The following is a 23,297-nucleotide window of genomic DNA, read 5'->3' as shown; positions in this document are numbered from 1 at the left end:
AATTTGTATCGCGCACAGCTGCTCCAGCAAAGGAGCGTCCTGGCGCTTGACAGGGTAACCAACACAACACAACCAGGAAGGCAGCAAACTAAAAAACTAACAAACTTAAGGAAATAAAAAGGTCTTAATGGCCCTACGGAATAAAAGGAGATCATCCAGCGCAAGTATCTTTAAAGGTAGAGAGTTCCACAGGGCCGCAGCCCGAACTCGGAATGAGCGGCCTCCAGCTCGGCTAAGCTTAAACCGAGGGACCACTGCTAGATCATGGCCTAAGGATCTTAAAGGACGGGCAGGGACATACGGAGACAAAAGATTCATAAGAATCGGGGCAGAAGAGCCTTTAAGAATTTTGTAGGACAGGCAGAGCACTTTAAATTGAAACCTCTGCTTGACTGGTAGCCAGTGAAGGGAACGCAGAGTGTTGGCAGCGGAACAGAACTTAGGCAGAATTCAAAATAAAAGATCAAGTGGTCTGTACTGAAGGGTAGACTGGGTGGAACTGTGTTTTTTCTCTTAATTGGTCTCCCTCAAGGAGGTTAAAGCTGCTTCGGGATAAAAATCCACCAACATGGTGGAACACTTGTAATATTGTGAGTGCACTGCAGCCGCGCCAGCGGGTGCGTTGCCGATGACCCCTTACCCTCTGGCGGTTTGGTGGATGGCCTTCAAGGGGTGAAAGGCCATCTTCATGTTTTTCTAGATGTGTTCTGAAGTGGTCAAACCATTGCTGCACCCTAGTCCCCTACAACATCACTAGATGAGGCCCATTAGTTTATTGGGTGTAGCACGGTTACAACGAATTTTTTACAACGCACTACCATTACATCGCAACTTTTACCACGCAAACCATTACAACGCAATGCGCTGGGGGGCGCTCTAGGATAGGGAATGTATTTAATATACTATCCAACACCTTCCCTGCTATCCACGGGGACTGGAGTTGGAATAGTAAATTAAATAATTCACTATCCAGCGCCTAAAAGCATTATGCGTTGTAATGGACTGCGTGGTAAAAACCGCGTTGTAAAGGCATGCGTGGTAAAAGCATGCGTTGTAGTGACACCAATCCGTTTATTGTCTGGGTCAAAATGTTAATGCAGGGAGTGGCTGTGTTCTAAGAATCCTGCTTGTTTTTCTTCTAATTTTAGGTTTTGGAAAATTTGTCTTTTGCTTTAGAGTTGGGTGATCTGGGTAAGTCTTAGGGGGTGATTTAGAGTTTGGCAGCAAGGATCCTCTGTTGCAAGGGGTCAGAGTACCCCCTTCATCAATCTCAAGGTCTGCCTGCCCAGTGTAGAGGTAGCTAGAGCTTAAGCATGTCAACGACACAGCCTACTCCAGCTCTGTCACCGACATACTCCTCTGACGGTCTGATGAAGTAAAGGCCAGTCAGGGGTTAGCCATCCAACCGAGATTGGTTGGGGTTTTGTTTTGTTTTCCATCACAGCCAGGTAAATCCTGGTGCTCAAAGACAGTAAAAAGAAAATGACACCCCACACCATGGAGAAATCACTCAAGGTGTTTGAGTCATTAGTTTGAAATTTTGCAAAAACAAATCTGTTTTTGAAAAATGAAAAATAGCTGTTAAAATTTGCAGGTGGGTGTCATGTTTTTACGGAGTCATTCCTCAAACGTTTACAACATTGGGGCCGATTCACAGGACTAATCGAAGATAAAATTCTTAACTTACTACCTTTGGTATTCACAGAAGGCATTTAGTAGTAGTAAAGTTAGGACTCCTAACTTTACTACTACTAAATGCCTTTTGTGAATACCGAAGGTTGTAAAGTTAGGATTTTGTCCCAGTTTAGTAGTAGTAAAGTTAGGACCCCTAACTTTACTACTAAATGCCTTCTGTGAATACCAAAAGTAGTACGTTTAGGATTTTTTCTCAGATTAGTTCTGTGAATCGGCCCCATTGAGAGGAACTGCAGTGACTGTGGTTCCTGCAAATATTAAGAGTTGTCCGTTGGTCTGGCAGGCAACTTCAGATTCGGGGGTGGATGTTAGTCAGGGCAGCAGAGTAAACTCCGTCGACCCGACGGACTTACTTCGTCCGCCCAAGTCTATATCAGTCCTTTCACGCTTCTTTATAGTGTCCCGCACATTGCTTATTAAATGGTGCCTCCCTTCATCTTCACAAAGAGGCTTTGGCTTAAGACTCCTTCACAGAGAACCCAGGGACCACCTCATGGTTCTCTTACTCCCCTCGCTCAGCCTGGTGTAGTGCAAGACTTGTCCTTTGCTCTTCTGAGTGTTGGAGAACTCCTACTTGAGAGGAATGGTGAAGAAGCGTGCGGTACCAGTCTGCCTTCATGCCTGTGCCCATGTGTCTTGGCATGGATGTGTGTGTGACTGTCAGCCCTTCTCCATACACACTGGGCTCACATGATGATTAAATATCCCAATGACAAGCCCCCATGACCAGAGAAATGGGGTTGCCGCATTGGGGACAAGAGGCTTCTTAATTTCTCGAAGTAACTGGCCTCGTTTGGTAGCCGATGACCACATGTAAGGCTTTCAACTGAGGTTTGGAGACAACTTAGTTCACCAGTGTTTCACACACCTACTCAATATCCCCACAAGACAAAATGTAGAACTGATTACTAACGCTTCCAAGTGACACGATTGTGTTGCCCCGCTTCAAATGTCGATCCGCTTCATAAATCCCCACTAAGCTCCCCGGCTTTTAGAGATGGACTAGTGTGAACATTACATCTTTCTAGAAGGGACTTCTATTCTTGGATTTCTCTGTATGTATCTTTTTCTGGATCTGTATGCCTCAATATTATAACATAACATGTGTATTTGTAAAGCGCACGTTCACCCCTGACGTGGTATCTTGGCGCTGAATAACAGATGTTTATCATTACCCAACTCAATGGTACTCGTTTTATCGACCTCAGATGAATGAAAGGCTGAGTGGACCTGCCAGGATTGGAACCTGTGACCATGAGGTCGAACACAGGCCCCTGTAGTGGATGCATTAGTTCACAGAGCCACCAGACCCGGCATGTTCATCGATCCCCAAATGTATTCCCACCTTTAGCCGCACTCTGGAATATTGAACCAGTAATGGTTTAGAAGCCCATGGCTCCAACACTCAGCAAGAATCACTCACCACGCTCCTCATTTTCACTATAACTCTAACACCAGTAGTATTTCATTACAGCTTCTCCCTCCAATTGCCCTGATTGGGGTTGTCTCTGTTAAAAAGTGAATGGGGAGAGGAGTTCATAGAGACCCATTGTTTGTTAAGGGTGGGGAGCATTCTTACCTTTGTAGGTAGACTTTTGTCCAAGGACAATTATTGGTAAACATTGGTACATTTGTCTGAGTTGTATTTTTAAGAATAACACCAGCTCCTCATAAAGGACTCTGGGGTTTTGAGCAGTTCCTCCTCCCTGCCATCTGTGATATCTTCATCTGAATTGAGAATACAATCTTCACTGGAAGCACATCTGTGGGTTCCAGTTTATCACCCTCTTCATCAACTTCCTAGTGGTTTCTAGGTTTCAAAGTCTTTCCTCTCCCAAGATTTTTATTTATTTATTTATTTCACTTAGCACGCGTCGGCTAATTTGGCCTTTGGTGCATCGGTATTAAATTAAAAACACAAATCATCAAACACACAGATGCTAGAACAAAAGAAATAAAAGCTAGCAAAGCAAGGGATGGTAAAATATTTATCTAGATTTCCCTCAAACTATGTTCTTGAATTATAATTTGGGATTCTTCTCAAGAAGCAATTCTCTCGGGGCGCGCGTCGCTGCAGCTACTTTATTGAAAATTATTTTACTTGCTGACTCATAATATATGCTTAAGGGTGTTCTTTTATTACTAAGATCAGTTTCTTTTATTCAGTTTACTTCTGAGCGCATAATCAGTGTCTGTGTCTAGTAAAGCGGTCTGGTTCTCATCCTTGCTTATCCTTGAGTGACCCCCCCCCACCCACCCCCCGCAGACTGCTGAAACTATGGAGGGACCAAACAGAGGTTCAGGATCCCATAAAATTAAGGGCATCATTTAGAGGAAGATGTAAAGAGGAGGACACAAATCAAAGAGATGTTCCACCGGCTTCTCTTTGCATCCAGGGACCATGTATGAGGGTGGTGGAAGGGTAAATGACCGAATGACCCCTCCACTCACTCCGCCGTACAGCCCGTATTGCGCCGGTGTTGACATTTCCACCAATGTTGCAACGGAGGCTGCATTTGGAGTAACTGGTCTTCCATTTTGTCAGGTAGCATCAACAGCGATGAAGGACAACCATGCAATGCATGCCGGCCTTTCTCAGAATGGGCTCTCAAGCTCCTTAAACGCGGGTGCAGGCGCGGGCCTCCAGTGCCCACTTGTCCATTCAACCACGCCACAGAGAAATTTGGGAATCGATAACTCTGAGCCCACTCCCTCCAGTCATTGCAATAGAAGCTGCCTCAGAGTCAAAGCAACCACGCCTTGGAGCCATCACTTGGCAGAACCTCTTGCACCTGAGTGGTGGAGGTCTTACACCAGTCACACCGTCCATCATGCACAGCTTCCAATCAGGCTCTTACACGTCATCGACTCTTGAGAGTCCTCCCTCCCTCCTGTTGCTTCAGTTCCCCATTAGCTCAGTTACCACCCCCTGATGATCTGTCAAGTCCATTTATTACTAATTTAACTGTGTATGATCTTTCATCCACAGCTTCTGGTAACTTCATAAGGCTTGCACCTATCAGCAGGGCATTGCCCTATTAGCCATATACCAGTCAGAATGATGACTCTGATGGGTGTATAATTGTGGATTGTTCAAAACGTGCCCTGCTTTACACCGGGGAGGTCGCAGACTCAAAACTTTCCAATGGCGCGCGTCTTGAGCTGATCTCCTCTCTTAGTCATGGGATCTTCGCTTTCGTCAATTCTTGGGGAAGGTTATCCAAGATATCACACAAGTAGAACCCAAGGGATAGTTGTGAATTGCTTCTTCCAAACACAATGTTCCGAAACCTAGCAAACGGGACATTAATAACTGCTGCGGCACAAAGTCTTTGCAAATGCGTAAGCTGATTTACACCTCCCAGAGAAGCTTTTGGTCAACCAATCATGGGAGCTTGGCTATGAGTTGTGTTCCACCTCATTCATGAATGGATGGACTTCTTCGTGTCAGACCTGTGGCATTCACGTACCTCTATGTTTAAAATGACCAACTAGACACATCAAAACTCTACCAGAGCAATCAATATTTAAAACGTCAATTTTACTAATCTATAGTCTTAAACTGGACCGTACCAGGGCATTTACCCCAAGTACTTTACGTCACTGCTTTAGAACTAACCTGTTCCCTTGTTCCTGACCTCTTCTCAAGAAGTTCTAACATGAAGCAGCAGGGAATGAAATGTATTGGTACACTGGACCTATGAAAGAATGAACAGAGGTTGACGATGATAGACACAGTAGTGGGGACAGAAGGGAAGGAATAAAGACAATTCCTGGACACGCAAAGTGTGAGGCTTCCACCTACAAACAACCATGCTCCCATCTTTCACCCCTACTGTTGCCCTCATACCTTTCAGGCCTTGATCTTAGTGTAAGTACCACACCTCTGTTCTATTTAGAGCTTGAAGTGCAAAAGGAAAAGTCACTTCAGCCCCATAGCATCCAAGGGTGTCCCTGTCCCTCCTCCAGTTCCTCCTGGAAACATGTAGCGCTTTGTACAGATCAAAACCAAAGGGGATGATGGACGAAGTGTTAAACATTGCAAGCACTCACCCCCAGTCAACTGGTCTGGGTTTAATCCATCATCATTCTTTAGCTCACTCCGCCACCCCAGTTCAGACAAGGCCATATGCAAATCAGTCTGACCCTGTGCCTCATGGGAACAGTCCAGCCCAACTGAAAAGCCATGTCCTCCCTTGACCAGAAGCAAGCATCCTGGGACCAGTTTTGGGCTGACAGCCCTCATCAGCCAGGCTAGCTTGAATCCAGTGGCAAAGTGAGCAGGGGACCCACGTCTGGGCATACCCTGCCAACTTAGGGCGAACAAAGCAAAACCATGTCTTCCCGTTGGTTTTGCTTTGTACAGATCAACAAGCCTATTTTTAAGAGGAAAGGCTCATCGCCTGAAGACACATGAGCAGCTTTCGGTTAATCTGATCCTTTTTGTCCAGTCGGAGATGCTCATCTCTGATCCCTGCACAGTGCTCCTGCCTTAAAGTGATTGGACTGGATCATAAACAAAGTAAACACCAGCAACATAGTCTCGTCCAGTTAAGCTGGTCTTCATTCCATAGAAACTAAATCCACCACTCCTGCTTTGAAGGCAGAAGCAGCCTAACCCAGAGCACTGGCGGAGCCCTGCGTGTGACTACTGCTGTTGATGAAGGCAATGGGTGTGCATTCTCTGATGTGGTAAAGACCTCCACTGCTTCTCTTAGGAGCAGTTTATGATGCTCTCTTCTTCAGCTTCTAGTGTGGATAAATTGTACCAGGTCTCTGCAGGTAAGAGTGTGACTCTCTCAGCCCTGTTGCTGGTAGGGATGAGGCACAGATCTCTTCAGCACCCCAGTGCCCTGCAGCTGTGGTAACTCTGGGCCTGAATTAGGAATGCAAGTGGCAGAGGGTAGGTGTCTCTGAACCTCTTCCACTCAGAACAGTGTCTGGATCCAGGATTCAGAGGGCGACTGTCCTGTCTGGCCCAGTGATGCTGCTTCCACCTGCACTCTCTGGAGAACATTGGATCAGGTTACACTGTAGGCTCTGGCAGGGGAGCCCTGCAATCCTTTCTGAAGGTTGTAGAGAGTTTGAACTCACACAGCTTCTAGCCCACAGCAGATGCTTAGGTACCTCACCCATTCTCTGTCCAGGGCAGATTGCTACTGGACATTAGCTTGACCTCAAGAAAGGACTGGACCTTTGAGCCTCTGTCAAGACTGTGCCACACAGTAATATGAAAACTTGAGAGCAACAGCACAGGTGCACCACAATAAAGATTGGAACGGGATATTTTATAAAATCCCTGTCCAAAGCGGATTCTTCCAAAAGTTTCTTCTTTATTCCATATATATATATTTTTAAAGTGATCTAGATGATCAAGACACAGCAACGCGTTTCGTCCTTGTCAATAGGAATTCTTCAGGGCGAGATGAGTCTTTTACACTGTCATCATGGGTAAATAAACCACATGGTGACCCAAGAGTACAGTAACCAGTTGCTTGCGTCCTTAATATATACAATTAAAGGTTGTGATTGGCACCCTGATCTATTCGGATAAGGGTGATTGGGAGTATAAAAACTCACAACAAGAACGGTCTAAAGTCCCAGGTCAGGGAACTTGATAAATTATGACAAAGGTTGCACAGTTACAACACCGACCAGAACCAGCCGAAATCCTCCTCATTGATGGCAGACCAGACGGTGAAGTAATGCTTGGTCCACAGAGGCTGGGCAAGCAGATGGAAAGGAGAAATTCAAGTGGTCACATGAATATGATGTTTTAAACCGACACCAGGTTTTCCCTATTTTAAAAACCCAAGGTACTCAATGAAACATCTTGGGCACTAGACTCTTGAACCTGAACTGACACTCACCTACTTTCTTGGGATAAAATGAGGAGGATAAATGTGGCGCTTGTCTCCTAGAGTCCCAGAGCTGAGAATACAGAAGGGATGCCCAAGGCATGCGGTTGTCTGGGAACCCCTTGGTCCATAATGAACCTCTCATTGGTGGCTGCCACCCACCGACCAAGGTGAACAACAAAGGTCTCATTCTTAAAATCGGATGAGATGTGCAACATACTTATGAAAGAGAGGGTCGCAGCAGAGTCACAGGATCATATGAACGGATTACAACGGTAGATGTTAGTGGGGAGATTATTATTATATCCACCCCATGTGGGTGAGTTTGTGTGCTGTGTGTGTCTCAGTGTTGAAACAACCTTTGCAGTTGTGTGTTCTGTCTGTGGCTGTGTCTCTGTGCCTAGGAGGCTTTGCTGGGGTGCAAGTGAGCTGACAAGGCCACAAGCCTGGCCTAGTGGGCTGTTATTAAATGCATCACAAAGGTGCTTGCAATTCCCTCAGTCTTAAGTTCAATTCTGAACTTTCTCTGTCTGTATATCTCTGTACCTTTTGCATCTTCCTGTGTTCTTGAGTATGCCTGTACACATGTTTGAGTGTGAGTGGCTGACTGACTCATTGCATTACTATTGGTCTGATTTCAGATTAATTACAACAGACATTCTGTCCACCAGTGTGGTGGATACTTCACCATATCACAACAGGGCTACCACAGCAGCTAGAGTATTGTTTTCTGAGGCAGCTTTCAATGGCATGGCTGGCACCACCTTGGGGGTATAAACTCTGTGATGACAATTCCATCATGTCCATGTGGCATGGCCTTATGGCCTCATCCTGTATGTAACCCCTGCAGCCCTCAGCACTATTCTAATGCCTTCGAAGACTTACAGCGAGGTGTCCATTCTTCCACTGGTAGGATCTGACCTGTCATCAGTTGTAATGGAATAGGCAGATGCGGCATTGAATGATAGAAGGCACGGCCATGGGTGCATAGTTGGCCCTTGTATTCGCTATTCTACCAACTGCATGCAGGTCTGGCTCCTTTTGTCAAATCCACATAGCAGTACTTTTGTCGTACGTCATATTAGGATGCAGTTTAGGACTGCTGAACAAGTTTCTATAGCAGGTAGGTTTCTATTTTTATATTTCAATGGTTTATGCTTCGTTTTGGTGCTGAACTCCTTTTAACCCTTCCCCTCTCTTTTCCCAACAACCTTTGTTTCTCCCTCCATTCTTCTGTTTTGGTTACTCCCTCCATGTTTCTTCACTCACACCCCTGTCATGCTTTTATGACCTACTACCTATCTTTCTGTTCTGCTCTCTACTCTTCTCTCTCTTCTTTTTCATTACCCCCTCTCAATTGCTTCTCTATTTTGGTTTCTTACTGTTCCTTTGTATCTATCTTCCTTTATTCCTTTCTATGTCTCTATCTCTCTTACATTTTTTCACTCCATCATTTCTGTTTACTCTCCTCTTCTGTTGGCCGAATAGCTCCAGAGGTGGTTGCACGTCACAGATACGGTCGTCCTGTTGACTGCTGGGCAGTTGGAGTGATAATGTTCATCCTGTGAGTATTAAAAATGGGAGCAACCTAAAGAGAATCTGGGTATGAGTGCGTGTGTGCGTGTGTGTGTGTTTATGTGTGTGTGTTTGTGTATGTGTGCCTGTGTATATGTGTGTGTGTGTTTGTGTGTGTCTGTGAGTATGTTTGAGACGAGTGTTTATTGATTTTTATGCTGTACTTTAATTTTATTTTAATGATTTGCATTTCAGTGCTCTCTTATGTGTGGTTGTGCTCCATAGGGACAGGAAAAGATATGGTGGTGGCGAAGTGAGTGTTCTAGAAGTACAGCCCAGGGTGTGATTGAGGGTTTCTCAGTGTGGAAGAACACTTTCTGCATCTGAGGATATTTGAAAAGGTTGAGGTATGATAATCAATCTCTCTGCATCAAATATCCCCCTATTGCAAATCTGTTTACTTCTGCCTGTATCCAGCTGGAATGCAGTCCAAAAATGCTGGACCTAAATCATTAGGAAGGCCAGTGGTTGCTCGCACAGTTAATGCTGTGGGGCTGTGGGGCAGTGGGGTGGGGCTGGGTGAGGGGGTAGTGGTGTGGGGCTTACGACAGAAAAGTCGAGAGTAAGTTATTAAATAAATAAAAGCACTTACTTTGCGCTCGCAGCATCACCGAGTCGGGTATGTTTGACTGTAATACTTTATCACACTGTACTAATTTAGGGCCAGATGTACAAGGGTCCTTTTGCGGTTGCGACCCGCGCCTTTCTGAAAAGCAAAGGCTATTGTGACGGCAAAAAGGCTTTTCTTATATGTACTAAAGCCATTTTGTGTGGCAGAAAACTATAATGGGTTGTATGATCCACTCCAAATACCAATTAGGAGGAGATGTGAAAGGGGCGTTTCCACTTAATTAGAAGTCACAATTATGCATGAATGATCTGCGACTGCAATTGCTGTAGCAAACCATTGATTAAGGGAGATGATGGCTGATTCTCAAAGTGGAAGTTCTTTTCTTTAACCCCTCCCATGCTCATGACGAGCTGAGCTCGTCATGAGCCACGGTGGTCATGTGCTCATGACCAGCTGAGCTCGTCATAATGGCCAGAACGCTCGCACGCGGGGCTAATTCCCCCGCTGTGCTGAACGTTCTATGAAAACCGGTGTGGCCGTGACGAGCTCAGCTCGTCATGAGCACACGGCCACCGTGGCTCGACTCATGAGCACCGCAGGCAAGGGGTTAAGGAACACGGGCTACTTTGAAAAAAGGATTTCCATTTGGGAATTCAAGAACGGGGATAGCAATCTGTTGTTCCTTGTGGGCCATCAAGCCTATGTTTGATGTCAATCACAAGAGGGTGGGGGGTACTAACAGTGACCTGCCTAAGTAATATTCATTTGGCCATTCAATCTGCACCCCCATGCTACTGGACTTTTTGGGATGTGACCTTCTAATATATAGGTCACATCGAAAAATTAAAGATTGGTCGCAAAAAGATGATGCGCAGTTTGAGACCCCTTTTTGTGACTCTTGTTTGAAAATCTCTGGCCCTTAATCCCTGCTGCTCAAGATTTCCTATCTAATGATACCTGAGCAGCAATGAATACACCTGCAAGGTGCAGAGAAACTGTTTTTGGTCTTCAAGCCATGGATGAGTGAACCAAGGGAGGAGGTAGAGATCATGATGTGTCTCCCTAAATCTCCCTCTCCTCAATGAAGAGACTTTACTGAACATGCCTTTTCTGCTTTACTTTCCTTCTCTCCTCAGGCTGTCAGGGAACCCACCCTTCTATGATGAGAATGAGGAGGAAAGCAGTGAGAGTCACAACAGGAACATATTCCGGAAGATTTTGGCGGGGGATTATGAGTTTGACTCGCCGTACTGGGACGAGATCACTCCAGCAGGTGAGACTACCTGCAAACCTTTCTGACAAACACTTTTAGTGTTTTACATTTTATATTAAGTGTTTTGCCATATTAAGGATGTTAAGAAAGTTTTTGCCATATCTATCCTTGGAGCACAAGAAGATCACGGTCCAGGCCCTGATAGGATCACACCTGGACTATGCTAACATCCTTTACCTGGGTCTTCCTGAATATCTGCTGACCCGTCTGCAGATAGTCCAAAATTCAGCAGCCAGGGCAATCTTTGGCCTCACTGGACGAGCCAGGGCGAGCAACCTTCTTGTGACTCTGCACTGGCTGCCGATCCGAAAGCGCATCGCTTTTAAGGCTTTAACGATAGCCTTTAAGGCGCTTCACAATTTCGGCGCTGGTTATTTGCAGAAAAGGGTCAACTTCTATCTACCATCTAGACCCTTGAGGTCGGCTGCCCAGGCCAATGCCATCGTGCCGTCAGTGCGACGTGTGCGCTGTGGAGGCCGCTCTTTTAGCTACCTTGCCTCTCGTCTCTGGAACACTCTGCCCCTGACGCTGCGAACGTGCTCCAGTTTGTTCACTTTTAGAAAGGGACTTAAAACCTATCTCTTTGCTCTGTAGGCTGTCTCTGGTTTTTGGTGCCGCTTGGTTGTATGTTGTTAGTTGCTGGTGTTTGTGTGAGGATCTATAGCGCCGGGACGCTCTTTGAGCAGCTGAGCGCTTTACAAAACCCCCAGTAACATAACATAACATAACATATTTTTTATATGTGGGGAAATTCTAATTACAGCACTCCAAATTAGTAAAAATCAACAAAGAGCTCTGGTATATAGCCCTCAGCACTCAAGCTTTTATACACAGGAGTGTTCAAACAAGCACACACAGATGCAATTCAAAAGAACAGTTTCTTTATATATAGTACGGGATCAACAGTTGTCACGCCAATATAATTTGAGATCCAAGTCTGTATTCTTCAAGTTTTCTTTATTCAAAATTTCATAAAGATTTTTCCAGCATATTGTTCGCCAACACGTGTTTCGTCTCTTGCTGAGACTTTATCAAGGCATAGATCATGTGTGAAACTCGTGATGTCAGAGATGGATGTTGCGGGGTGCACTGCTAAAATCCAAGGATAGAACACCGAAGTGTGTGGAACAGTGTAGATCCTAATGTGTCCAAGAGTGGTGATTGGTGCACAGGATTGATGGACAGCAGCATATAAAAGTATAAAACGAGGTGGCCAAAATAACCCCAATTATTTCATAAGACTTTACCACGAGGAATGTTGAGTAAATCCTTGTAGTTACAATGCGTTATGAGTAGCCTTGAGGCGGGCCGTTACGTCGGGATACGAGCACTTTGCTGCTTCAAATCACAACTTATCATGGTTGTATAGAAAGTTTTGTACGGAAGCTGCGCCTACACTCTGCGCTACTCATAACGCGTTGTAACTACAAGGATTTACTCAACATTCCTGGTGGTAAAGTTTTATGAAATAATTGGGGTTATTTTGGCCACCTCGTTTTATACTTTTATATGCTGCTGTCCATCAATCCTGTGCACCAATCACCACTCTTGGACACATTAGGATCTACACTGTTCCACACACTTCGGTGTTCTATCCTTGGATTTTAGCAGTGCACCCCGCAACGTCCATCTCTGACATCACGAGTTTCACACATGATCTATGCCTTGATAAAGTCTCAGCAAGAGACGAAACACGTGTTGGCGAACAATATGCTGGAAAAATCTTTATGAAATTTTGAATAAAGAAAACTTGAAGAATACAGACTTGGATCTCAAATTATATTGGCGTGACAACTGTTGATCCCGTACTATATATAAAGAAACTGTTCTTTTGAATTGCATCTGTGTGTGCTTGTTTGAACACTCCTGTGTATAAAAGCTTGAGTGCTGAGGGCTATATACCAGAGCTCTTTGTTGATTTTTACTAATTTGGAGTGCTGTAATTAGAATTTCCCCACATATACTGACTCGGGCTTACATTTCGGTGTTTGCCTTTAGCACCTTTGGATAGTAGGTGCATAGATTTTCTTTAGCACCCAAGATACCATTACTGCTTCTATTGCTTCTTTTTAAACCTTTCGTGTACCATTTCAAGATACATATCTGTGGTCTATAGAATAGTGCGGACATTTCCCTCGGGAACACTACTATCCTCTCATTTTTTACATAACATATTTTTTACTAGCATTTTGTTTTTTTATGGAACTTTAATCCTAGTAGTGCTCTGTGCTCCTTTCCCATGGGTATCCATCTCCAAAGACAGAAGGAAAATTATTGGCCATATTAGCAAGAAAGGGCGATACATTATCACCGATTTTATCGGCAGGAAACTGAACCCTAAATCGGCGATAATGGGCTTGATAATATGCCCTTGTAAATTCCCATAGAAGCCCAGGTTAACACCAGAACCTGCGCTTCTATGGGCATTCACACGGGCATATTATCAAGCCCATTATCGCCGCTTTAGCGGCAGTTTCCTGCCGATAAAAGTGGCGATAATGTATCGCCCTTTCTTAATAATATGGCCCTATGTTATTATATCCTCGCACACATTCATCAATGAAGAACAAAACCAGTTTGCAGAGAAAAGCTTTATTTTCTGAGTCATACACTGTAAAGGCAATGCAATATCATTCAGTCCTTGGTGTGGCAAAGTATCCGACCCACATATCCACTAGGGGAGTGGGGAACTCATGGGGTTTCACTCCGCAGAATTCCGCTGAGTTCCATAAATACTCAATGATATTCCCTGGAATTCACAAGTGGGTGGAATCGGCTCATCGCACTGCTTATGCTGATTTTTAGCACCACAACCTTGTTCGTACTGCAAATTCAGCATCAACAGCACCACGCAGAATGCCAAAGGGAGCTGCAGCTTTGCTGCCGCTCGTACAAATTTTCTACTAAAGCGGTAATTTTCTCACCATCAATGGTCGTGACTGCCTGCACTGAGAAAATCTTGCTAGGGGACGCCAATCCTCACTTGCTAACTTACCATTGGTGAGTTATGTGCGAGAAATAACTCCACCATGCAACGGTTGGTGGAGTTGTACTGGATCTCCGCATTACAAGCATAAGCGGAGTGGGCAAAACTCAGTGAACTCCGCTGGCGGAGCAGTATTTATCACCCACCCCAATTTTCTACCTTGTTTCATTTCATATGGTGGTTTCATTTTAGCACATACATTTGCCTGGTTGTTTGTCACTTCTAGCAATGTGTTGCATTCCTGCAGCCAAGGTGACTCACTCACACCCAGGCTGATATGGTGGCACGTGAAGACATACAATGCACACACAAAAACAGACTCCAACATAAAGATTTACACACTCTCTTATAGAACTGCCTTGCCACAACCAGCTCTACCAAGATCTACTCCCACTTTCAAGACTTTGATCTCCAATATGGTAGTACTGTAGTAATAATACTACTTTAACCTTGTCCTAAATCCTGTGGGCTGTCTGAGAGCTCTGAAACAACCACTGACAAATGCCTACAATGCACTTTGCATCTTGATGTGGATTTACTGAGAATAATTCAGAAGTATTTGCAGGCAGTGCAGCCTGGTTGAATACTTTTGATTAAAAAACATTTGCATAATAATCCCAATGTAAACAAGAGGGCAAAAACATTAATGTGAGAAGAGATTGCTGTTAAAAATTGGACTTTGGTTTTGAATTCCAATTCTCACAATGACCTACTTGGCCATTTGATTTGTTAGTCATCACTCTTCTAAAGTGTAGCAAGGTCAAAACCAGTTGTCACATTCTACCATTTTTTTTGCCAGTGATTGTAAAATTAAAGCATAAGAAAGGGCCATATGTATCAAGCAAAATTGCATTCACAAATGCCGAAATTCGCAGAATTTCTGCGTTTGCAATCGCAATTTTGCCAAATGGTATGTATGAAGGCAAATCTGCGTGCAAAATAAGGAATCGCAAAATTTGCGATTCCTTATTTTGCGATTGCATTTAAGGAATCACAAATTTTGTGATTCCTTAAATGCAATGTAAGAAGCACCAAAAAAGTGCAATTTGGCCTTAAGGAATCGCAAATTACCACCAACTTCAAGTTGGTGGTAATTTGCGATTTCTTTGAAAAATGTAATTTTTGCATTTTTCAAAGTGCAGTGTGAAGCACATACATGCCCTTAGGGCATGTATTGTGCTCCACATGTGCACCCATGCTTACTTCAGGGGTGCAACAGGGTGTCCTTTTGACACCCGTGCACCCTTGAAATTGCATTCTCAATTTGCGATTCGCTAATTGCTAATCACAAATTGAGAATGTCTTCCCATTCATTGTTATGGGCCTCTAGGCCCATAGTAATGAATAGGGAGGTATTCCTTAATTGCAAATCGCAATTTGAGATATGCAATTAGGGAATATGTAGGATTTTCAAAATGTATTGCAAATCCGACATACATAGCATTTTGCGATTCTCAAAAAGCAATTCACAAAAAAACGCTATTTGAGATTCGCAAATGAGGATGTTGATACATATGGCCCAAAGTGACTAAAATTGCATTTTCTGCTATATAAAAGATGTTGGGGCATATTTACAAGCCCCTATCGCCACAGGAACGTCGCTTTTACTTATTGTAAATACGGTGCATCCCTACATTTCTAAAGAGACGGAGCGTGGTGTTAGCAATTTTGGAACCAACCCGTGCTCCGCCACTTTCTTATACATATGTCCCGTTATTTTTTGTAGCTCTTTGTTCTGTTTTTTTCACAGGAATTTCAACACTTCCCCAGCCAGTCCTGCTAAGATCTTTGGGGCATATTACCAAGGGTGGCGATATAGAATTATCGCCGGTTTAGCGGCCATTTTCGGCCGCTAAGCGGTGATAATTCTATCGCTTTATTACCAAGCTGTCACTAACTGATGTTAGCGACAGCTTTTAGGCGATAGCGAGCGGTTTGGGGCCCGCTTTGCATGTCAGCGATATTTATCGCTAATGACATGCAAAGTGGGCGTGCCAAACTGTTAGTGACTGAAAGCAGTCGCTAACCTATTACCAACACTGGTGTAGCGATGGAAAAATTCCCCGCTATCGCCTAAAACTAACACCTGCTCTGACCAGTTCTTAGTCATGTTATCCAATGGGAGGTGGATAACATGGCTAAGAGCATTTGGTCGCTAATGCATGAATATCGCTACATTTTCAGCGATATTCATGCATTTCACATGATTTCTATCGCTTTTGAGATAAACCTTGATAATAGCAAGGTATCTCAGCGATAAAAATCATCGAAGCGCGGCGATAAAATTATTGCCGCTAACCCTGCTTAGCGTTAAATATCGCTATTTCTTGGTAATATGCCCCTTTGTTTCTACATTGGAACCTTGCCATCAACAGACTCATAGTTACTCCAACCTGGCTAATTTACTAGACATACTGCCATATGCATCAACAGAAGGAATTGCGACTCCTAAATAGCGATTTTTAAGGAATAGCTATTTAGGAATCGCAGAAGCCTATGCATGTAGGAATCGCTATAAAAATAGTGATTCCTACACATTCCTTAATTGCTACTCGCAAATTGCGAGTCGCAATTAAGGAATGCTGTTCCATTCATTCCTGTGGGCCTCCAGGCCCATAGGAATGAATTGGAGATTGCATGAGCAATTTGCGAGTACCAGTAGGTACTCGCAAATTGTTAATGCAATTTCAAGGGTACAAGGGTGTCAAAATGACACCCTGTTGCACCCCTGAAATTGATCTGTGCACATATGTTGCACACACACATGCAATAAGGGCATGTGTGCGCGCATCATGAAACTTTAAAAAATGCACAAAAGTGCGATTTTCAAAGTTTTTGCAAATTACCATGAAGTTCAACTTCATGGTAATTTCCTACACCTATTAGCAAAATCGCTATTTTTTTTACTTTGATGCATTGCATTCAAGGAATCTCAATTTGGGATTCCTTAAATGCAATCGCAATTTAAGGAATCTCAATTTGAAGATTCCTTAAATTGCGATTTTTGCATTTGGGATGATGCATCCAAAATGCAAAAATACCAGTCGCAAAGGGGCAGATTCTGCGAATCTGCCCGTTTGCGACCGGTTTTTAACTTGATGCATGGGGCCCATAGTCAATAAAGGAGCACGGTCTGGGCAGTGCAATGGTAAGCACATGGGTTGCAGATGTTGAAGTGGTAATAGAGTGATAGCTGGGTTACAGATGGAGTTGCAGTAGAATTGTATTCAGCTGCTATTCAGAAAAAAAACTTTTCTCCCCCAAAAACTTTTAAAGTGTATTTTAATCCAAATATTTTCACAAAAATTGTATTTCTCTCAAAATGTTTCCATGAAAAGACATAACAGAGGTTTTTCTCTCCGTTTGTGCCTCACAGCAAAGGAACTCGTTGCCCGTCTCATGGAGGTCGACCAGGATCAGCGAATCACAGCCCAGGAAGCCCTGGGCCATCTCTGGTGAGTGCAGACGCTTCCCGCGCTCTGCCCGGGAAGGACTAAAAGTACAGGAGAAGGGCCCAGAGCAATGCTTCTGATGCCACAAGAACTGGATAGTCAGGGAAAAGTTAGGAAAAAAAATCCAAACTTAGGGATGCATGAAGTTTCAAGTTTTCTTTAAACAAACTTAAACATTTTCAGCGCTTTACAAATGTTGGAAACTGCAAATGGAGTAAAGTTGAAGTAATACATTTTCCCAAATAAAGTGGGGGAAACATTATTGCACTAAAATGTTTTTTGAAGAAATCCTCACCAACGGACAACATTTTGCAAAGTTAATACACTTTGAATCTCTCGTGAAGGTCAAAGTTTGCAAATATCATACCTCAAAATCTTACAAGAGATACATAAATGTAACCCACCCTCAAACATTAAGAGATAATGTCAAGTGATAGACTATAAGCTTTACTTGAGAGATTACCAAGGCTCAATAAGGCTTTTAGTATATTTTCTAATTCAAAAATATTTTATAAAATTACAGCTTGGCCCCAGTGTGCCCTAGAGTGCTGTACAGATTAATTAAACAAGAAAGCTCGAGACATATTCCAAGTAATGTATATATATATATATATATATATATATATATATATATATATATATATATATATATATATATATATATGGTGTAGCACGGTTACAACGAATTTTTTACAACGCACTACCATTACATCGCAACTTTTACCACGCAAACCATTACAACGCAATGCGCTGGGGGGCGCTCTAGGATAGGGAATGTATTTAATATACTATCCAACACCTTCCCTGCTATCCACGGGGACTGGAGTTGGAATAGTAAATTAAATAATTCACTATCCAGCGCCTAAAAGCATTATGCGTTGTAATGGACTGCGTGGTAAAAACCGCGTTGTAAAGGCATGCGTGGTAAAAGCATGCGTTGTAGTGACACCAATCCATATATATATATATATATGAGCACTAACAAACCAAACGTTACAGACGTTATAGTTAGGTTAACATTTTACACGCACAAAAACAGAAATTCAACAGTTATAGTTATAGTCATCGCAAGTAACTGTATCTAGTGCCCTAAGGCACTAGATGGCAAGGGCGTGAGTTATAGTTGCCTTATGGCACGGTATATAGTTTCTTGAGATAACTCTAACTATAACTGCTGAATTGCTATGGTTTTGTGCGTATAAATATGAACTTAACTACAACGTCTCTGTAACCTTTGATTTTTTTAGTGACTTTCTAAAGTTTTTTATTATAATGCCCCTGTAAACTTTGGTTTTGGCAATGAATTTCTATGTTTTTTTTTAACATAAAGTAATATTTAATTACCATACTTTAATACAACCTCCGCCGTGAATGGCCTTTGGTCATGCACTGCTGGGTGTTGGCCACAGGGCCTGGCTGCTAACCCCCCATATGCAGCCAACCACACGCTGTGCACAGCGAGATTGGTCACAGGGCCTGGTGGCAGCCAACCCCTGCATGCAGCCAAGCACAAGCCAAGCCTGTGGCCCTGCATGGCGAAGGTTTGGCCGCAGGGTCTGGCCTGCAGCTAGGCCCTGTGACCAACCACCCAAAGGCAGTCAACCCAGGTGGGGAGCATGCAGCCCCCCTAGGCACCCTATTCCTGTGTCCTGCCACCTTTTTTACGGGGAGGGGGTAAGTGGTCCCCTTCCTCAGGCCGTATTTGGCTCTGGGGACCCCCTCCGCCAGGGCCCATCAATTTAATTATGAGCACCCATGCTCAGGTTGATTTCAGCCCAGGGATCCCATCTCTAGGGCCTGTCCTTCTTATAAAGGGAGATGCAGCCCCCCTCCCCAGGACAATATTGGCCCCGGGGACACCATTTCCTAAGGCCAGTCCAGTAAATGTTGGGTGCCTTGGAGCCCACCCAGGTCATCCATTTTATATTTAGAAGAAAAAAGGGGGGCCCGCTGCCCTCTCCCAGGGCCGATTTTTTGCCCTGGGGACCCCATCTCCTGGGGCCCATCCTTATTCTTCAGGGGGAGAGGGGCATGCCGCCTCCTTCCCCGGGCCAATATAGGCCCCTGGAATCCGACTTCCTGGGGCCTGGCCAGCATGTAAAGGGGAAGGGGGTATGTAGCCCCCCTCCCAGGGACAATATTGGCCCCAGGGACCCCATAACTGGGGGCCTCTGCACTAAGTGGTGGGTATCCTGGAACCCCCCATTGGGCACCCTGTTACTTTTTGTGTGGAGGCCGCGGGGGAGCCCTAGTGCCACTGCAGCTCCAGCCATTTCCCCGCCTCTAGTGGAAGCTGGCATTGCTCCTACCCACAGGGAGCAGCTAAAAATGCTGCTCCATGCGGGTTGCAGCAATTTTTCATCTATTTCCCTGCTCGTTTTACAGCGGGCAGGGAAACAGATGAAAAGTCCACTCCCAGTGGAGGGAGCATTTCTCATGCTCCTGCCTGCTGGGAGCAAGCTTACTGTTTGATCTTTCCTGGTGGGAGCATAAACTGCTCCTGCCAAGCGAAGGCAAACTGAGTTTTCCATGCCCACACAACTGTAGGCCTGGAAACTGCTATGTGTTGGGGGTGGGCACCCCAGGAATTAGCAGGAACCTTGCCCTTGGGGATGGTGTCCTGAGGGCCATTACTGGCTCTTGGAGGGGGGCCATGTGGCCAGCCCCTACCCCTATTTGTGTATGACCGGCCCTAGGGTGTGATTGCCACCAGGGCTGAATTTGGCCCGGGATGGGGGGCTCAGCCCCCCTACCCCTATTTGTTAATGTCCAGGTCCCGGGGAATGGGATCCCCAGTGCTAAAATCAGCCTGGGCAGGAGGGCCATGTGCACACCCTTCCCCTAGAATTAGTAATCTTCCCTCCAAGACCCAGCCCACCCAGGGGGCATATGCAAAACAAGCACGGGAGCACGCTCTAGTTGTTTTCTTCAATTCGGCCCCAGATTCTTTGAAAATTTGTGTTGCATTTTTTTCAAAAACACCAGGCCTAGGGGGTAAGAGTATTCCCACCCTGCCCTCTTTTTTTCACCTTTTTTCTTGGGACTCGGATGTGTCCCTACTATATCCCTACTCATTCGTGTATCGGTAGGGGCCCTGTCCACCTAAACGCTAAAGATCTTGTTTGGAGGCCAGTGGGAGACTCTAATCCTCTACATCAGACTCTTCAGGACAGTACATGAGGATGGCCTTGTTTAAAATCCATGTTCTAGAGGAAACAACAAATACATAGACATGGCTGGACTGTGAAAGGCTGGTGAGGCTAGGTTTGGGAAGGGACAGAAGTATTCATGTGGATACATGTCCAAAATCCTATGTTAATGTGTAAATATACCTGCATCGAACAACCAATATCAAGGTGCTCCCCACAAAATGCGGATGGCAAGGTATAACAGGCATGCTCTGTTTTGCTTTTTTCAATTATTGTCACAAATGCACACTCCCAAGTCTCCCTGTTAGTGTTTGTCACGTATTTTGGACAATGCTCCTCACTTGAAGAAAGTTCTCATTGCTTCTTCATGAATGTAGCTTGTGTGATTCCTTCACTTGTTCAGATTTTAACCTAACCCCGAGGACCCTCTAATAAATATATTGGGGTACCAATGGGTTATTTTATTCTCAACTAGCAGCCCGTCCCGACCTTGTCCGGGAGCAATCAGGCTTCAGGGCCCCCGCCCGCCACGGCCCCCACCCGCCCCGACATTGTCTGTGGGTCCCCCGGAGTAGCAGCCCATCCCGACCTTGGCTTCAGGGCCCCCGCCCGCCCCGACATTGTCCGTGGGTCCCCCAGAGCCTTACCTCATCCGCCGCACCTCCCCGCACTCCTGAGTTCACCGGTCCACCGCTCCTCGCCGCTCCTCCCCACCTGTCCGCCGCTCCTCTTCGCTCCTCCCCGCCTGTCCACAGCTCCTCACCGCTCCTCCCCGCCTGTCCGCCGCTCCTCCCCGCGCTCTTGTCCGCCGCTCCTCCACGCGCTCCTGGACGCCACTCCTCCCCGCGCTCCTGATGTCAGCACGCACGTCGCGGCCGGCGCTACTTCCATGGGACTACTTTTTTTTTCTCGGAAATTTTTTAAATAACTTATATTTTTTTAATTTATATAGCCTATGTCCATCTGCACACCCTGACAATTACAACGATGTATCGGGTGTGTGGATTGGCGCTGTGGTTCCCGAGTTTACCCGCCTCAAAGGTTCAAAGTTCTTCCTTTATAATAGTAGTATAGATCACTACCTTCACTTGGCCCACACACCCACATGCACAACTGCAGCAAGTCCTAAAAAGATCTCCATCAAAGAGCTCTCTTTGAGGGCCCGTGAGGGACTGCAGTGCCACCCCCACGAGGAGCAGTGCCCAATGATGATGCTTTACACTTGCAAGGGTGTGTGAGGGCACAACAGACACAGGAGTATCTCTCCTCATTCACTCACTCTCATACCTTGTTCTTGGAGACTCCCCGCCCTATCTTACAACCCCAATAGGCTGCACCCTTTCCATTCCCTTTTAGGATTGGGTACCACCATTAGAAATTATCATTACCTTTAGGAGCACTAGTCCAGGACCTCTTTCCAATTAGGTCCTTGTCCCCTTCTCCTTTATATTGTGGTCACACATTCCTTCACTTGTGGCAGTATGTATGTGGGCACTGTTCAGAAACCATGATTACTCTATCAGAGAATTGACTATCATTTCACCAGCCTGTCTCAGCCCCTGGTTGCAGCTTCCATGGCTGCCGTACTTTAACTGGTATTAATCCTAATCTCGGGGTTTCTCGTGTTTCATTCTTCCAGGATTTCTGGCAATGCAGCATCGGAGAAGAATCTGAAGGAAGGCGTGTGTGCCCAGATTGAGAAAAACTTTGCCAAAGCCAAGTGGAGGGTAAGTAATACAGAGCGTGTAACTTAATGTAGTTTTACAGGTCCTGTGCCTTATTTCAGCCCCTCTCTGATGTGAGCAACTGAGCTTGAACTCATTTGTAGGTAGAATGTTTTAGCCTTTGGTGGGGCTGAAGACAGGTCAGAAGATTAGAAGACATTAGTTGTCCAGTCCACTTTGCAAGGAGCCAGTCCAAGTAGGTCAGATTGCCACCTGTCTAGTTCCTACTGGCAGGAGTTTATGAAGTTACTCAGAGAATTTGAGGTCACAAGTGGCTGATCAATGCCTGAAAACTGCCTGTGATCTTAAAATATTTAAAGCGTTTTGGAAGGCCTTCTTTCTATGGTGTCATATGGGTGTTGAGAAGAAAACATGTCAGTTCAAAAAAACAGAAGTATTGGAAGAATTAAAAGCACATAAAGTATGAGGAAACTTGCTTTTATTCCAGTGTGTTTATGCACTAGAGTAGGAAAGGTTGTGAAAGTGGCACTAAAGACTGCGTTGATCACATGATTCTACTTTCTATTTTCAGAAAGCAATCCGGGTGACAACATTCATGCAACGCCTGCGTGCGCCGGACGCAGGCAGCGGACGCCTACCGGTCACACCACGGTCATCCATGAGCGTGGCACATGAAGTGACGATCGAGGCCGGACCTCCCTCACCACAACAACAGCTAAGCCTGCCTGCCAAGGAAGCCACCGGAGCAGAGAACGGGCAATCACACCAAGGGTTAAGCAGGCCACATGGCACAACAGATGATGATAGCAAACACTAGCCCCTGTGGGCTATGGGTTTGCAGCCATTTCCCTCCCTGGATGGAGGACATTGTGAAGCCGTGTACCTCGCTAGGGGTACGTAAAACCCAGCAGCAAGATCTCTAAAGACATTAGACTCACCTGCAGACACAGCTAAACTGATTTGTAGAGATTATAGCCTGGAGCCATCTACATCTAAAACTAGGCTAAAGTGAATCTAATGGGGCATCCGTCAGCAGTTAGTCCTTCCTCAGTC

At 45.0% G+C, this 23,297-nt stretch overlaps 1 protein-coding gene across 1 annotated transcript in view; it reads left to right on the top strand.

The window, feature by feature from the left end:
• The window catches only part of LOC144785022 (caM kinase-like vesicle-associated protein), a 115,080-nt gene extending 92,019 nt beyond the window's left edge, over positions 1-23,061 (top strand). Inside the window, exons 6-10 of the mRNA XM_078664139.1 lie at positions 9,042-9,117; positions 10,836-10,972; positions 17,335-17,413; positions 22,199-22,286; positions 22,816-23,061. Of these exons, the coding sequence (XP_078520265.1) occupies positions 9,042-9,117; positions 10,836-10,972; positions 17,335-17,413; positions 22,199-22,286; positions 22,816-23,061 (626 nt within the window). The remainder of the gene's footprint in view (positions 1-9,041; positions 9,118-10,835; positions 10,973-17,334; positions 17,414-22,198; positions 22,287-22,815) is intronic.
• Positions 23,062-23,297: the final 236 nt, after the last annotated feature.

Source organism: Lissotriton helveticus, chromosome 10 (assembly GCF_964261635.1).
Source record: "Lissotriton helveticus chromosome 10, aLisHel1.1, whole genome shotgun sequence".
NCBI classification, from domain to species: domain Eukaryota; kingdom Metazoa; phylum Chordata; class Amphibia; order Caudata; family Salamandridae; genus Lissotriton; species Lissotriton helveticus.
This window is presented reverse-complemented; position numbering and strand designations above follow the sequence as displayed.